The sequence below is a fragment of the Capsicum annuum genome, chromosome 4 (genome assembly GCF_002878395.1).
Source record: "Capsicum annuum cultivar UCD-10X-F1 chromosome 4, UCD10Xv1.1, whole genome shotgun sequence".
Taxonomy (NCBI): domain Eukaryota; kingdom Viridiplantae; phylum Streptophyta; class Magnoliopsida; order Solanales; family Solanaceae; genus Capsicum; species Capsicum annuum.
The window spans coordinates 159,005,643-159,023,374 of NC_061114.1; the positions used below are offsets into that span (position 1 = coordinate 159,005,643).

Here is a 17,732-nt window from a genome sequence, read left to right on the forward strand (position 1 = left end):
AGTACACAAGGTGCCCAATATTAGGGTAGTAGGGCATAGTTCTCTTTATGATGTCCTCCTTGTTGGTTCTGTGGTCAGTTACACCAGGGTTTTTGTAATAATGGAAGGGATAGGTGCTTCAAATAAGGTCAGCCAGGCCATATACTTAGAAACTTTCTAGTTGGTTAGGTTACTTCAAGAGCAAATACGGTTCCTATTTTCTCTCCATCTACTCCTGCATTGAAGGGTGCCGCTTCTAAATCTATTTTTTCTTCTGGTACTAACACAGGGCGGAATAGGTTATATGCTTTTGATACCTGACAAGAGTGCGAGGCATCTCCTAATATCTTGACTGGTACATTATAATTCTTTTCTCGTGACGTGTACTATTTCTTGATCCAGGGACCACTCTTTCTTATATGCCCATATTTGTGGCTATGTATTTTGGTTTCGATCCCGAGGTTATTTCGGATCCTTTTTCTATTTCTACCCAGGTAGCTGACTCTATAGTTGCTAAAAGAGTCTATAGGAGATTTGTGGAGGGTTTTACATCGAAAGTTGCCCCCACTGACTAAGTTGATCCGAAGAAGGTAAAGTTCTCTAAGTTTGATGCTTGTAAGGATAGTTTTGAAAAACTTAAGGATAAGCTAACTTCGGCTTTGATTTTGATTTTTTTAAAGGCAATAAGGGGTTTGTGATTTACTGTGATGCTTTTCCGGCTGGACATGGTTGTGCTCTAATGCAGCATGGTAACGTGATTGCCTACGCTTCAAAAAAGTTAAAGGTACATGAGAGGAATTATACTACTCATGATTTGGAGTTTTTAGCAATAATGTTTTCTTTGAAAATTTGGTGACACTATTTGTATGGAGTTCATATGGATATCTTTTCTGATCGTAAGAGTCTGTAATATGTGTTACTCAGAAGGAGCTTAACCTCAGCCAAATAAAATAGCTCAAACTTCTCAAGGATTATGATATGATTCTATACTACCACCAGGTAAAGCTAAATTTATTGCTGATGCTTTTATAAGGTTGTCCATGAGAATTTTAGCTAATGTGGAAAAGGATAAGAAAGAGTTGGTAAAGGATATTAACCGCTTTGATAATCTTAGAGTTTGCCTTTAAGACTCTGAAAATAATGGTGTGTTGGCATAGGAAGTGGTTCACTCATCTCTTGGAACAAGGATCAAGGAGAACCAAATGCTAGATCCTATATTGATGAAAATTAAGGGTGAAGTTGGTGCTCATAAGGTAATGGTATTTGAGATTAGTGGTGATGGTACATTGCGGTACTAAGGGAGGTTATCTGTTCCCAACATCGATGGCTTACGAGAAAGGATATTGGCTGAAGAGCATGAATTGCTCTATGTTGTTCATCTGGGTTTAATGAAAATGTATTGTGATATCAAGGAGATGTACTGGTGGAATGGAATAAAGAAGTATGTGGCTGATTTTGTGGCCTAATACTTAGTGTGTCAACTAGTGATAGTTGAGCAAATGAGGCTTGGGGGTTTGTATCAGGAGATTGAATTGTCTGAATAGAAATAGGAAGTGATCAACATGGAATTTGCTAGTGGTATTCCTCGGTCTCAGAACTAATTTGATTCATTTTGGGTCATCGTTGATAGGATGACAAAGTCAGCTCATTTCTTACCAGTAAGGACTAACTTTTCAGCTGAGGATTATGCAAGGTTGTATCTTCATGAGATTGTGAAGTTGTATAGGGTACCCATTTTGATTATCTCTAATTGTGGTATGCAGTTTTCATCACACTTTTAGTGGTAGTTTCAGAAAGGGTTAGGTACTAAAGTTAGTATGAGTACTGCATTCCATCCGCAGATAGATGGGCAAGAAAAAAAGACTATTCTTATATTGGAGGATATGCTTCATGCATGCCTGATTGATTATGGTAGTAGTTCGGTTAAGCATCTGCCTCTTGTAGAGTTTGATTACAATAGTAGCTATCATTCAAACATTAGGATGGCGCCTTTTGAGGCATTATATGGTAGGAGGTGTAGATCTCCTATTGGGTAGCTTGAGCTCGGTGAGGCGGATTTGTTTGGTCAAGACTTGGCATATCAGTCTATGGAGAAGGTAAAGGTGATCTGGGATTGAATTAAAATTGCCAAAAGTCACCAAAAATGCTACACGAATGTAAGATATAGGGACTTGGAGTTCGAGGTTGGGGATAAGGTGTTCCTATAGGTGTCTCCCATTAATGGTGTAATATGGTTTAGGAAAAAGGGGAAGCTCAGTCCCAGGTATTTTGGCTCTTATGTAGATTTGAGGAATGTAGGTAATGTTGCATTGGAATTAGAGTTGCCTTCTAATTTAAGCTTCATTGATCCGATATTCTATTTCTCTATGTTGAGAAACTGTATAGGTGACCTTTCAGTAGTTGTCCCTTTGGTTGGTTTGGGTATCTTGGATTCTCTATATTATGAAGAGATCCCAGTTGAGATCTTGGATTGGCAGGTTTGTTCACTAAGGACCAAGGATGTGTCTTTGTTCAAGGTTCTACGGCGTAACCAGATGGTGGAAGAAGTTACTTAGGAAGCAAAAGAGGACATAAAGTACAAGTATCCACAGCTGGTTTCTGCTCTAGATATTCATGTGGAAGGTATTTGTTCTTGATCACCTCTTTGCTTTCTAACTTGGTTAAAGGAGGGTTGAATTCCTTACATCATTATTTTCTAAGTTAGTTAAAGGTTGGAATGGTTATGATTGTGTGTGGTTCGTGTGTGTACTACCTTATCCGTCATTTGGGGAAGAAAGATCCTAGAGGGGGAAACCAAAATACTCTGGGCTTTAGTCCTTAGAAATTTCATAAGTTTCAAACACGCTGCACATCATACCACTAAGGGTACTAGTTGTATGTTGGGATATGATTTTGGGATCATCACTCGTTTGTTGATCACTATGGTTGGGTTAGCTACTGTCTATGGTACGACTTATCTATAAGGTTTGTATGATGGGGTATGAGTCATATGATTCTACTTGTATAATTTCCTATGTCTCAACTTAGGTTTTTCTATTCTATTCTATTCTGGGTATGGTTTATGGGTACCAATCATATGATTGGGTACGAGTTGCACTTAGGAGTCATAGGTTGGTCAATATGGGGGACTGAGATTCTGCTTGGGGTACGAGTGGTCGGTACCACTCATACCCTAGGGAACGAATGAAGGGGGTGGTCGAGCCTTCCCGCGGGAAATTACTACAGTTTAAGTGAGGTTAATATGGATATTTTCCCTTATAACTCCTTGGGACCCCATGACCTTAAACACCTTTTTGTGGCTTCATTAACCTATTTGCTATCAGTAAAACATTTATAAACTCTTTCAAAATCTCTGAAGACTCTTGGGTTAAACGAAAGCTAGTGTTTCCTCCAAGGTGGTCAATTGAGGTTCTTATGGGTGATTTCTTCTCATCTTCTTCTCAATCTAAGGCAAGTTACTCCCCCCTTATTGTTAGTTCCAATTAATGGAATGTTTTATGAATTGTTTTAATGGCATAATTAGTGTATGGTTGTGGATTTTCAAACATATGTTGGGGGTTTTGGTTATAAATGCTTAGTTATGGCTTTCCCATGTTTTAATTATAGATTTATATGTTTTCATGGTGGCTTGGACATTTGGTTGCATGGGCATGGTTAATTAGTACTTGGTTTTAGGTTTGGAGATTCTATGCCCCAATATTTTTGATAAAATGCCTATGAGAATGCTTTTGGTTAAATTAGTGGACTTACATTGACATATGCATGGTATAACTTGGTAATGAAACCATAAATGATATAAATGGTTTAGAATAGTTTAATGGTAAGGTCTTGATGGTTATGGTTAGTCTAGTTGAGAGCCTTGAGGGGTACGAGGAAATCCCCCTAGAGAACTTAATAATAATCATCTTGTGGGGGTACATGGGAATCATTTCTTCTTAAAAATGATGGATAAGGAAATTTCTTGCAAGCTACAGTTGTTGTAATGATACCAGTACTTATAGCCTTGGTTAATAATAAATTGAATGGTGGTTTGGTTTTATGGTAATGGTTTTTAATTTAAAAATAATGGTGGGGTGTGATAGCTAACTATGAAGGTGTGAGTCAAATAGATGGACATTGGAAACTCATAGTTGCCGACATAAGGATTGGTCATGGAAGCCTTATATGATACTTATGAGGAACACGAGAATCCCCTAAGTACAGTTGTACATATGTGTCATGGAATGCGAAGGGTACTGGGGAATCCCTTACTTCTATGGTATCTTTGATTTGTGTGGCTACACACGTCTAGGCCTGTTCAAGGGGTTATATTGGACTCATATAGCCCATGGATGGTTCTAGGATGATTAACCTACACATACCTTGGTTAATGATTTTAAAGGCATGCTAAATTTGGTTCCCTTTTCCAGCATGGTTATATATATGTATGTATGGTTTTTATTGCATATGGTTGGTTTATTTGGTTTTAAAGTTTGGAATTATTTTATCCTTATCCTGTGTACTTCCTATGATTCACCCACTAAACCATCTTTGAACAGTTGTATGGCTGCACGATGCAGGAATTGGCCATTCTATTCCTCCCATTTAGTGATAGAACTCGGGATCATCTCGATTGGATTGAAGTGGTGAGCTTCCCTGCTCTGGAAGGCTCCATTTCGTATCATGGATGTTTTTTCATAATTTGATTATTTCATGGACGTTGGTTCTGCCTATGGTTGGAGGCATGTCCCAACCAAATTTTATTTTACTTTTGGTTAGAGGCTTTGTGTAACTACTATTAGTTGTAATGAGTGGTATTGGTAGTGGTGTAAGCCTTAGTATTTGCATTGGTATTGGGACTGATACCATTTTACTAAATTTATGATTGTTCCATACTATTATTTTATGTTATGGACATACTCTTGGTTATTGTTTTGGTTGATTTTAGTTATTGGTTAGATCTGGGTTGGTTGGACTTACTTGGGTTGGTCCGGTCATGGACCTATCCTAGAGTCTGGACTTGTAATAAATACTATCCTTTTATATGTTTGAAACCCATCTGACTCAGGGTATGTGTTTGGATGTTTGATTGGGTAACGAGGGTGGTCCCCGGTCCTTGTTGGACGTGGGATGACCATTACGATAAGGCCTCAATTCGGGTCATGTCCATGAGTGGCTCTCTAGGAGATGTAAGGATAGGGTAATAGTGGTATTATGGAGTCATATGTTGTCCAGTGTCGATCCCTTTGGTTCCTATCTTAGGTACGACTGGACTATACGAGTCATATGGTTTGGTCAAGAGTAGAGGCAATAGAGTCATATCGTGGACAGTGTATGGGTGTACAACCTTTTCCTCTTGTTACGATTGGATGGTACCAGTCGTATGTTGTGGTTACGAGTTTAAGGGTCAACTCGTACCCACCTGTGCTGATTTTATAGTTTTACATTGGGGGCATTCTGGACATTTTTCCTCTTAACTCGTTTTGACCCCATGAATAAAAAATCTTTTAGGACTTCATTAACCTATTATTCTTAATCAAACACTCTTAAAACTCTCTTAAAATATCTCTCAAGCTCTTGGTTGAAGAAAAGGCTAGGGTTTTTTCAACGCAATCAATTAAGGCTCTAACGGGTGGTTTCTTTCTGTTTTCCTTGTTTTCTGAGGCATGTTACTCCTCCCTCATTGTTAGTTAAACTAAAAGCATGTTTTAATGAATGGTTTTCATGGGTTTATTATGGTATTGCTTTGGTTTTGAAATAGATATTGGTGGTTTTGGTTGTTCATGGTTGGATAATGTTTTCCCATGTATTACTCATGGTTTTTCATGTTATAATTATGATTTCAGCATATGTTTGCTTGGAAATGGCCAGTTGACACTTGGTTTTGGTTTTGGAAGTTATATGCCCTCAACATGTTCGTTAATACCAATAAGAATGATTTTGTCACATAGTTTGACGATTCTTGATACTTTTGCATTGCATGATATGATAATAGAACCTAAGTTGGTTTAATTAGTTTTAAATGGTTTGAAAAGGATTTGGTGGCTAGGGTACTGATTTAATTGAAAAATTTGGAGTCAAATTGGTTTAGTTTCTTTGGTATGGCATAAATCGATAGACTTTCAAGCTCTAAATTTGGTATGACGATACCAATGGTTAATGTCTAATTAAAAAGGGTCCTTGGTAAATGTTTGGTTATATGCGAATAGTTTTTAATATAGGCTTAAAGGGGATCGTATTAGCAAAGCTGTGAAAGGTGGAGGTTCCGAGGGGACCAAAACTAGAAATTCATGATTGCCAATATGAGGTTTGACCTTAGTAACCATGTGAATGATGTCACACTTATATTTTTGGAGATGTACTAGTCATCTCAGGTTTTTCTCCGGCTCGTGTGGCTAACGCGCACTTGGGCCCTTTCAGTAGAGGAAGTTGAACTCATATAGCCCGTTAGTGGATTTAGTTCGGTAGAGATACACAACCCGGGTTAAAGGCTTTAAATGCATGCTAAATCTGGTTCCCTTTCTCTGCATGGTATATATATGTATGTATGTATGTCGGTGATTGCATATGGTTATTTACTTTTATTTTGAATAATGGCTTTATTTTATCTTTATTCCTGAGTACATTCTAGAGTTCATTCCGCTAACCGTCTTCAGGAGTTGTATCTGACATGACCCGAATCGGGGCGTTTTCTTAATGGGCAACTCAAGTCCAACCGCAACCGGAGACCACCCCCAAAACCCAATTCAACCAACAAACAATTATCCTGAGTCAGATGAATATCGAACATATAGAAGGATAGAAAATTAAAAGATATAATGACTTTGGGATAGGTCTATTTACTAGACTAACCCAACCTAGCCAAATCATCAAATAACCAACCAACCAAACCAAAAACTATAATCCAATCTATGTATGTGTGTGTGTGTGTGTGTATATATATATGACCATTCCATACCAAAGTCCACAGTTATTCATAGAAAGCCTCAAAACCAAACAAAAGAGTATCTAGTAGGGGCATGGCCCCGACCATAGCCAAAAACCAAAGTCTATGAAAAGACAAAAGTATGGAAGGTAATCCATGACATGAAATAGATGCCTTCCAAACTATGGAAGCTCACCATTTTAATCCAACATCAATTATTCACGAATCCGATCAATGAGCAGGAGGAGTAGTATTGCCAGTTCTTGCATCCGTGGGGATACAGCCACCCAAAGACGGGTTAGCGGAAGAGCGCTAGCAAGTACTCATGATAAGGATAAAATAATGCCAACCTTTAAAACAAAATAAACCAAGAAAATAACCATACGCATACATATACATATATATATACCATGTCGGGAAAGGGAAACGGGTTTAGCTTGCCTTTGAACCTATTAGACTAGGTATGTGTAGCTTAACCATCATAATCAACCTAAGGGCTATATGCTCTAGTGTCACCGTTTGGACGGGCCCCGATGCACGTAGATACACAAATTGGAGTGGGAGATTCTCGTTTACCTTTTTCTCTCCATGATACATATAAACAAGTGTTAAGGGATACCCGTGTACCCCTCAAGTATAGGGTCACCATGTTCAATCCACATATTGGAAAAAATAAGTTTTGAGTGTCCATTCTTTTGAACTCACACCTTCAGGGTTAACTATGACACCTCTACATTATTGCCCAATTAAAACCATTTCCACAAAATCAAACCAATATTCAATTTATTATTGACTAAGGCTATCATTAGTGGTACCATCATACCGACTATAGCCTGCAAGCAATGTCCTTATCCATCCCTTTTAGAAGAAGGGATTCCCATGTACCCATAGATTACATGATTAAGTTGACTTGGGCGAATCCCATGTACCCCACAAGATGATCATTATTAGGTATACTTGGGGGATTCCCTTGTTCCCCACAAGGCTTTCAATTAGACCAACCATAACGACCAAGACCTTATCATTTAACCATTTCAAACCATTTAAACCATTTGGGTTCCATTACTAAGCTATAAATTGCAATTATTCCATTAAAAGTCCAACTATATAGTAAAAGCATTATCATAGGCATTTTATCAAAAAAAAAAAAAAAAGGGGGCCATATTGTTTCAAAAACCATAACCAAGTACCAACTAACAATTCTCATGTATCAAAAGTCCAAACAACCATTAAAATGTTGAAAATCCATAATTAAAACATGGGAAAACCATAACTAAGCATTTATAACCAAAACCCCTAACATATATTTTAAAACCTAAAACCATACAATAATTATGCCATGAAAATAATTAATAAGAACTTGCATTATACTAGATGATTCATGAAAAGAACTTGACCCCTTTAGCCTCTAAATGATCACCTCTTAAAACCCTAGTCTACAATCTTCAAAAGAGAGAGAGTGGTTTTGGAATGTTTTGATCTTTCAATAAGTGTTATGAGAGGCCACAACATTCTATATAACATAGGGATAAAAGGGTTTTTGTATAGGAAATGTCTATACTATCCTCAGCTTAAAAGTTGAAAACAAGCATGTAGGAGGGTACAACTCACCCCCTAAATCGTGCACTAGGGTATGAGTGGTACCCTTACTCGTAACCTAGACCTCACCTTAATCCCCTATACTGACCATCATATAACCACCTATGGTTAACTCGTACACCAAAGTATGAGAATTACCCATAATTCGTATCTTGGACAAATTTAACTAGACAAAACTTTGGCCATCATACAACTAGGCATCATACACCTCGTATCCTACCATACGGACAGTATGATGCTTTGTTTTATCTTGGAAAAAAACCAACCCAAATACACAAACTATCATATGAGAGAGGGAACACCAAGTCATACTATAGCATATGAGTAATATGCCCAAATGGTACCTTCTCTAGAATGTTCAAACCTAAGAGATTTTTTTGCAACAGCTAAGTTTTTGGGTGTTTCATTCTCCCCTACTTAGGATTAATCGTCCTTGAATGATGGGTAAAGGGGAGCACAAGCATGAGATAACACATTAACACACATCAAACTTCCCTCTAACAAAATTTAGGAAAAAAAGACATAACACAAGATTTGAAGATTACCACATACCCCAAGCATGATCTACACCACAACACCTCCATCCCGACCTTTATTTGGGTTAGGAGACAAAGATACAAGGAAATCCCCCTTTTCTTTAAGCAAGTTAGAAAAAAAAGATGTGATAAAGAACACTTACCTTACACACAAGTATTTTTTAATGAAGAGACAACGCTAATACTTGGAGTCTATGTCCTCTTCCTTATCCTGAATATCTTCCTCGAACTTTTGGTTCCACCCTAAAACCTTCACCGAAGCCACATATTTTGTTCGTAATCGGCGAACTTTCCAACCCAAGATTCTTATCAGGACTTCCTTAAAGAAAAAAAAGTCTAAGATACCAATATCACCAAAAGGAACCAACCAACGAAGGAAATCCACACCTTACCTCAACACAAACATATGGAATACCAAATGAATGGAACTCATGCTAAAGGTAAAGTCCAATTCACCTTAGAATTTCCCAAAGGAACATCACTATGAGAGCTTGAGTCTAGCTATACACCACTCCCATGTTCAAGCCTATCCAAAGCAAACCAGAAATTAACTTAGGCCACAGAGCTCTACTCTTTACATCCACCCAAAACACTACTCCTTTTCCATTACTACAATTAAATATCATGCCCCATCAAGATTCTTAAGTGCCCAACACAACAATTTGTATATCTATCAATCATAATGTTCAATGCCACCTCTTTTATACCTGTGATATGATCTATCCTTACAAAGGTTTAGTAACCTTTATTATTTTTCACAAGGATTCTCAATTCCTATTCCTCTCCTAAACATTCCTTATGACAACAACATTACCTCACCCTCCAAAACCTTAATTCTAGTTGTCACCCCATCCTCTCCCCCACCTAGGGACTTATATCTCTCTTCTATTTTGAAAAGACACCACACCTCTACAGCCACTGCCATCCTAACATAAGAAGGATTATTAAGGCAATTAAGTACAGGAGTCACTCATGCCACTCAAAGTGAGACCACCAAAATAAGACGCAGTACAATAAGCATGAAGTACTTCATAGCAGCTACCTAGCTCATAAATGAAGAACCATCCCGACATAACATACCACTGTAGGAGTCCTTAGGACATGACACCGAAAGACACATGACCACATATATCATAGGTAATGCAATGTAAGGTCAAAACTCATATCCTAGGAACAACATTAATGCGGAATGCAAACCTTAAACACAAATGCTATCAGAATGCATGCAACACTAGAAGAGTGCTATTTTAATTGAGATTGGAAAGAATTGCTAGATTAGGAGTAAATACACCCTGACCTTCTCTTGAAGTCCACAACTAAAAGAGAATTTAAGATTAAACCTTGAGCTTTATCTTACCATACCTATTATCACAACACTTCACTCTAAAGGGTAAATCTAAGGTTAGTTACTAGGGACACTTGGTTCCCATATACTTAGGGCCACATACACCCAAATTCCACTTAGAACCCACTAGACCTTCAATCCATCTGTTCAACCTGAACCCCCCGACTATAAGTCACAACTTTCCCCTTATTATATTTTACATGTCATCAATCCACCCCTTTTGTATACTTATCCAACCTAGCAATGTACCTCTATAATTCTTGCATTGCTATCCCCGAGCTAAAATACTCCCTTCATCAAAATTAGCACCTAGGTTTAAACCTAGAATTTAACAACTACTATACACCACCTAATGAAATATCCTATATAGAATATACATACATATAGTCCGCCCTACAAGGAGGACACTCCCAGCCCCTTATTCACCCACTAATAACCTATGCATTCCTAAGGAAAACCATCTCCCTTATGCATAAAAAAAAAGGAAACACTCCATGGAAAATCACTAGAATAGATGAAACCTATTCCTAAGGAGACCTTTAGTTGCTCCTTAAGCTCCTCCAACTAAATTGGGGCCATTCCATAGGAAGGAATAGAAATTGGAAAAGTGTCCAAAAGTAGACCAATTCATAACTAAATATCCCTATTAGAAGGACACCATGAAGGTTATTAGGAAAGACCTCAGGAATTTCATTCACCACCAAAACTTAATACAAAAATGGGTCTTTCGAGTAAGAATCATTTAACCTAGAAAAAATGACAGAGACACCCCTTTGGAGATCAATAATTATGATATAACCTTCCCCTTACGAACTAAGAAATCATCCTCACATCTCATATCTGACACACTAAGGATTCTAAAGACAACCTTACGATTTCAACAATCTAACAATGCATAGTACAAGTGTAACTAATTCATCCCTAGAATATTATAGAAATCCACCATATCCAATTCAAACAAATCCACCAAAGCTTCTTACTACCAATAGATACCACACACCCCCTATAAGCCCTTTTGGCAATCACAGATTCACCTACTAGGGAAGAAATAGGAAAAAAGTCCAAACAATCTTGGGTCCAAAACCAAAATACACCACCACAAATTGGATCACATAAGAGAAAGGGTACCCCAGACCAAGTAAGCAATACAGAACACAAAAAAATAGTAAGAAGCATACCAGTGTCAATATTAGAAAATACCTTAAACTCTTGAGGGATAGTGAGAGCATTCAACAATCCCTACCAATGTTGGAGCCTGAAGCAACCCCCTTTGTGCAAGAGCTAGAGAAATACTAACTGGTGTCCAATTTTCCCTAAGATCATTACAGGACACTCCCATTGAATATAACCTAATTTACCACTATAAAAACAATGATTCCTTCCTTCGTCAAAACAACCACGGTACGATAAACTACAAAATCTTCAAGGAGGATAAAATGGTGCAAATTGGGTCCCACCAACTTGAGATTAGATACCTTGTAGCCTAGAAGCATTACCAATCTAAAAATGTGTTTTTCCCAATAGTGTCGGGTACGTAGCACTAGCCATAAAGCAACAGTTAGGACCCACCAAACTCTTCCCCTTGGACCACTTACCACCAATATTGTTGGCCTTCCCTTTGTATTTAAAACCAAGACCTCTCACCCTTCTTATTTCCTAACCTTTTATTTTTCTCCCCCGCAGTAATAGAATTGGACAGGCATGATAGAGTTATCACTATATGGACTAATAAATGAATAGAATATCGAAACTCGACATTAGTAACCACTTCTTGAGGTAACCAAGCATCAGTGCTACTTTTCGAGGTATGAATAATGGAGACCAATGGAACTCCACACAGAAAAGCTTATACATATCAACCCTCCTTCACCATTAGTAATTTATAAGAATATAATTACCTTTACTCACTTTCACAACTTCAAATGCAAGAGAATACTGGGTAAGCATGTATGTATTTTGATAAAGAAGAGAGTGACTTGTATGAAGTAGAAGTAGATGAGATTTGGGATTTTGAAATTTTTCTAATTCATAATATTATTATTTGAATTTTAACATTTTTTTAATATAAATATTGTATTCACTTGCTTCTTTTGATGCGTGAAATCCTGTACTTTGTCCAACTCAATATTTTAATTTCACATAGGTTCAGTTAATGATCAAAGAGATTTAAAATATTATGGTTTAGGAGGTTTATGGATTAAGTTGGCAAATGGGTAAGTAAAAGGGTCTAACGTATAAACATATACAAGGACAAAGATTTGGTGTAATATATCATAATAGTTAAATTATAGTTGAAAAACAAAATAAAAAATAAAAAAATAAATATTCAGAATGAGGCATAGATATCTTATTCTTTTTAAGGAAATTCATGTCAACTGCAGCATAGTCTATACAAATCCAACATTATCACTCCTGAGTTGTTTTCTCCATGAAACAACTACTCGTCAACATCATAATTCAAGCAACTCTGAATAAGTTGAAGAGTCCAAAGCTCCACAAAAAAAATACCTTCCTTCAATATATATTACTCTCTTTTTAAAGTGAATATAGCTACAGACTTAGAATATGTTATTTATCTCAGCTTCTCTGTCACTACTATATAATAAAATATTTTCTCACACTTATCATCTTGCATCATATTCTATACAAAAAAAAAAAGAGAAACAACTCTAATTATAAGTGAGGAATTCATCCTTGTATTGAATAGGAAGAAATGTATAGTAAAGTTGATAGATAAATTACTTATAGGTTATAAGAAACTAGTGCAATGAGAGTAGCAAGAAATTAATGGTCATAGAAGTTATAAGAAAGTAATGACCATGAGAGTTACAAGATCTAACAACCATATGAATTTCAAGAATGTTAAGAATTTTGTATACTTTACGTGTACTAATTATCAGTACTTTAATAGAATAAATTTTATAGTAAAATCCACTAATATTCCCCACTTATTTTAATATTAAAATCAGAGAGTTCAACAATTTAGCTGAATGCAGGCTATTATTCATAATGAATGTGTGCTCTATATTGAATCTTCACTTAGTAAAATAGTAACCTTTACGCCATAGACAATAGTAGTATTACACTTAAACTAAATTGATGAACTCTCTTATTGATTATTTAAAAGAGGGGGGGGATATTGGTGAATTTTAATTTCAAATTTATTATATTAAGGTGCACGATAATTACTATACATAAGGTGGACAAAGTGACTTAACATCTTTGAAACGAATGTTGTTGGTATAATACACCGCAATAATTAATTTCTAATTAAAAATAAAATTAAAATATAAATAAATAAATACTCAAGCTGAGGGATAAATTTTAAGGAGATTCATACTTTGTGACAGTTTAAAAAATTATTGATACCAAGATGGGTGATCTCAACATCTCAACATCACTAAAGAAAAGAGATGATGGGTAAAGTATACATCTACTTGAACAAATCAAGTGAAGAAAAGGTAAATAACTTTTTTACTTGTTATGAAGAAAAGGTAAAAAATCATTTACCTAATATTTTTCATGCATATGTTATAGTATTTTTCATGAATGTTTTATTTTATCAAATTCTCAAAATAGTGGGGGTTAATGAAATGAGAAAAAGATATCATAATAAAAAATATGTGATCTTTGCACTTTGAGAATCAGTTTAAAAAGTGTTAGAAGTGCATATATGACCTTTGGAATAAATCATAATATACTATTTGTATATGAGTTGATGTCTTTTTCTCTATCATGCATGTTATCAAGGAAATGAAAAATTTGAACAGTCATTTTGACATGAAATATTGGATAAGATAAAAGACGTTCTTGGAATGAAAAGTATATAAATCATGTGATGAAATTTTTCTTGACAATTTATGTTATGTTAACCAAAATAATTTGTGCAATCAATATTGTTGATTGTCTGAGCCTTGAATATCCTTTTAGTTAAAATATATGAAAATGGTGTGACAAATAAAAAAAAGTATGGTATTCTAATAAAGAATTTGAGATATGTGGCTAATTTCACACGGCCTAATATTGTGCATGCACTAAAAGTATTTAACAGATACAAGCAAACAAGTATATTTACTTTGTAAGAAAATTGTGGCTTATTTTATTTTAAAAAATTATGTTATACTTAAAAGATATTTCTGATATAAATGATAAAAATTGGTACTATTTGTTGAAGTGAAAAAAGAAAACTAATTTTTGCTAACTTTACTATGGAGATTGAACTAATTAATTTAGTTTCAACTAGTGAAAAAGTGAATTAATCAATCAGTTTATTGTGAGAATTAATTTCTCTAAAAAAAGGGTAGCCCGGCGCACTAAAGTTATCGCTATGCACGAGTTCAAACTGAGAAGATACACACTGATTAAAATACTTAAAATATGCTAACAAAAGTGATGGTTGTAGAGAAGCATGAGTATTGTAGAACTTTGGTAGGCATAAAGCCTGTCATGGGTTCCTCCGCTTGAAGATCCATTTAGACCTTCGTTGGAGGGGGAGTTTGTTGAGCCGTGTCTCATGTTATAGCCAAAAGCCGATGTCCTAATTTTATTTTATTTTGGTTTTCAATTCTATTCGAAAAATGATTCAGATTTCTATTCCAATTTTTAGTTGGTTTGACTTTTGGAAAAGCACCATCCATCATCTATAAATAAAAATATTTGAAAGAAAATTATTTATGCTTTTTGGTATTTGTCTTTGAGAGATATTAGCACATAAGAGAGATTTTTTGAGAGAGCTTTTACCAGAGAAGAGAGGAAAAGAGTTTAGTTGTAATAATTTTTTCTTTCCGACCAGCCAACTTTAGATTATATTTTTTGGATCGTTCATCATTGGACCGGGCTTAACTTTTGACTGAGTGTTCTTAACATCTTGGTGTTTGGTTTGAATGGTGGAGATAAGATTTGGATGTTCGCAACTTCTGGTTTTAAGTCTAGAAAAGTAGCTCTATTTCAGGTGATTTCTCTTGATTTACTTTTGTTGGTGTAGCCATTTCTACTCTATTTGGGTCTTCTTGTGTGGCTATTTGAAGAATATTTGTAACCCTCTTATTGTTATAGTGGAGTAGTGTAGATCTCTGTGATCAAAAGGTTGTTACCTTCAACTTGAAGGATTTTTCACATTAAATTTGGTGTTTTTTACTTTCTTTCTTTTCGTACTTACCTTTTTCCATTATAATATGGATACCATTTGATTTTCAAACTGCTAAAGCTCCTCTATTTTCTTTATATTGTTTTAAGGGAAAAATAAAATTAAGATCCTGGGAAAGAGAAGATACACAAATCATTTAAATTGATTTCTTAACAAGGTAACGTTTATTCCTAGTTTTGCTAGATTGTAAGACAAGATCTATTATGACAATTTTAGTATCTAAGAAATAGCCTTAATTTTCTAACACGTCTCAATTCTACTACCATCCATTATCCAACCTATTTATTGAGTCCCACATCAACAATTATGTGACTCTTTATATGATTTCAGGGAATGACCTTATTTAAGGATTCCATTTTATTTTATTTTTTAATTATGGTATTAGAGTTAGACACATCTTAATTCATTATTTACTCCATGATCCTGTCTTGGATATGCAGTGTGTAATGTCTCACATATGGAATTATGTGATTTATTATATGAGACAATCCAACCTATTTGAGATCTCAAAAACCTTTTGTTCTCCTAATGTGACAACCGACAAACAATGGAAAAAAATTGAAAAGAACAAAAAGCTACGCAATTTTTTTAACAAACCTTGGAGACGTATTCAAGCTCAGCAAATTTAAAAGCGATCCCTAGGGATGCAAAGAGAACAGAAACATGGGAACAAGCATCACAAAAAGGCTTGAGCATAAGATCATTGTAGTGGCCGCGGTTTAACGAAAGCTCCTCAAATGCCTCAGCTATTGCAGATAAAGGTGTCCCTGTCCCTGCATCCTCAAATCCATCATTCTCATCCATCGATATTCTTGTAATTTTCTTTCACAATCAACAACATGCTTTCATTTTCAAATCACTAATTCTTATAAGTAGTAGTATTTATTTAATGAAAAAATTATAATCTGTTTGATCCTACTGCTAAAACGGAACCACATCTTACTTTTCTCTTCAATGTTGCCTTCTTTTGAAAAGGGAGGGGGGGTGTCATTTTCTTGGTTCTGCTAAGATTGCGGTTATTTGCACTAAGTAATTTATTATTCACTCAGATATTTCATAAATACTACTTATTATAAATTTATTTATACTAATACTACATATTTGCAAAACAAATCACACAACCAGAAAGGGGACAGATCCGGGAAGATAGCAAATGTTTGCTATTCCACATTGATGTAGTCGTCACTCAAACATCAAACTCCAACCAGGCCTGACTAGTCCGTTATGTTCACGTGCCTATAAAAATTACCGAGCGTCCTATTTTGGTCGCTCACCCTATTTTAATAATAACTGCTTTATGTTTTTTTGTGCGAATGTCAGTGCTATTAAAAAACTTTCATGCAAATGAACACACTTTTTTTCTAGCTTTTTCTACTTCTATATTTATTTTAGTCATATATGACTGTCCTGAGCAAAATATATATAAAATTTTTTGAAACGGTGCTAAATATATATTTGTTAGATTTGTTGTTACATTCACAAATTGATAAGTGAAGTTTGTTATTTATGATTCATGAAACTTATGTTTCAAATTTTAAAATTTTTGGGGACTACATTTGGGTGTTCAAATTTCAAAATTATATTTATTTTTAATTATTTTTGGAAAAGAAGATTCAGAGAAATTTCAAACCATTTTTATGTATAGTTTAGTTATGTATGAATGAGTAAAATACAAATTTGAAAACACTAAAGGAATGTTAAATGAGTTTGTTAAATTTGTTGTTTTTAGATAAATTGATCATTGTTCTTTGTTCTTTATGATATATAAAACTTTTATTTTAACCTTGAAGTTAGTTAGTGCTTATTTATGTGTTGAATTATTGAAATTCAAAAAAAAAAATTATTGAGACATACATAGTTGAATCATGTATAATTTAGGTTCAAATATACATCAAAAGATTCAGAAATAAATGACTTAAAGTTTAACTAATATTTATATGTACTTCTATCCAAAAACGTTTGATGCTTGACATTCACAAAAGCACCTTTCAAATGTGAATGTCTGAAGTTATCAAGCTTAAAACGCGAGTGTTGGCCTTTTTCCTAAAATGGGTAAACCTACAAAAAAATTATGAAACAAGTATTGGTGGAAATTGTTCCATGTATCTCGTACATAATATATGCTAGTGAAATAGTCCATGTGAAGCACAGTTATAAATCACAATAATAGATTTTTATAAATTTATTCAAGATTGAAGCACGGTTATAAACAATTGTAATGAC

General features: G+C 35.0%; 1 protein-coding gene across 2 annotated transcripts in view; it reads right to left on the reverse strand.

The window, feature by feature from the left end:
- Nucleotides 1-16,528, reverse strand: part of LOC107852319 (ACD11 homolog protein) — a 37,712-nt gene extending 21,184 nt beyond the window's left edge. The window contains exon 1 of one of the 2 annotated variants that reach the window (XM_016697382.2): nt 16,107-16,528. In XM_016697382.2, the coding sequence (XP_016552868.1) occupies nt 16,107-16,313 (207 nt within the window). In that variant the 5' untranslated portion in view covers nt 16,314-16,528. The remainder of the gene's footprint in view (nt 1-16,106) is intronic. The other variant, XM_016697383.2, reaches the window with a different exon arrangement.
- Nucleotides 16,529-17,732: the final 1,204 nt, after the last annotated feature.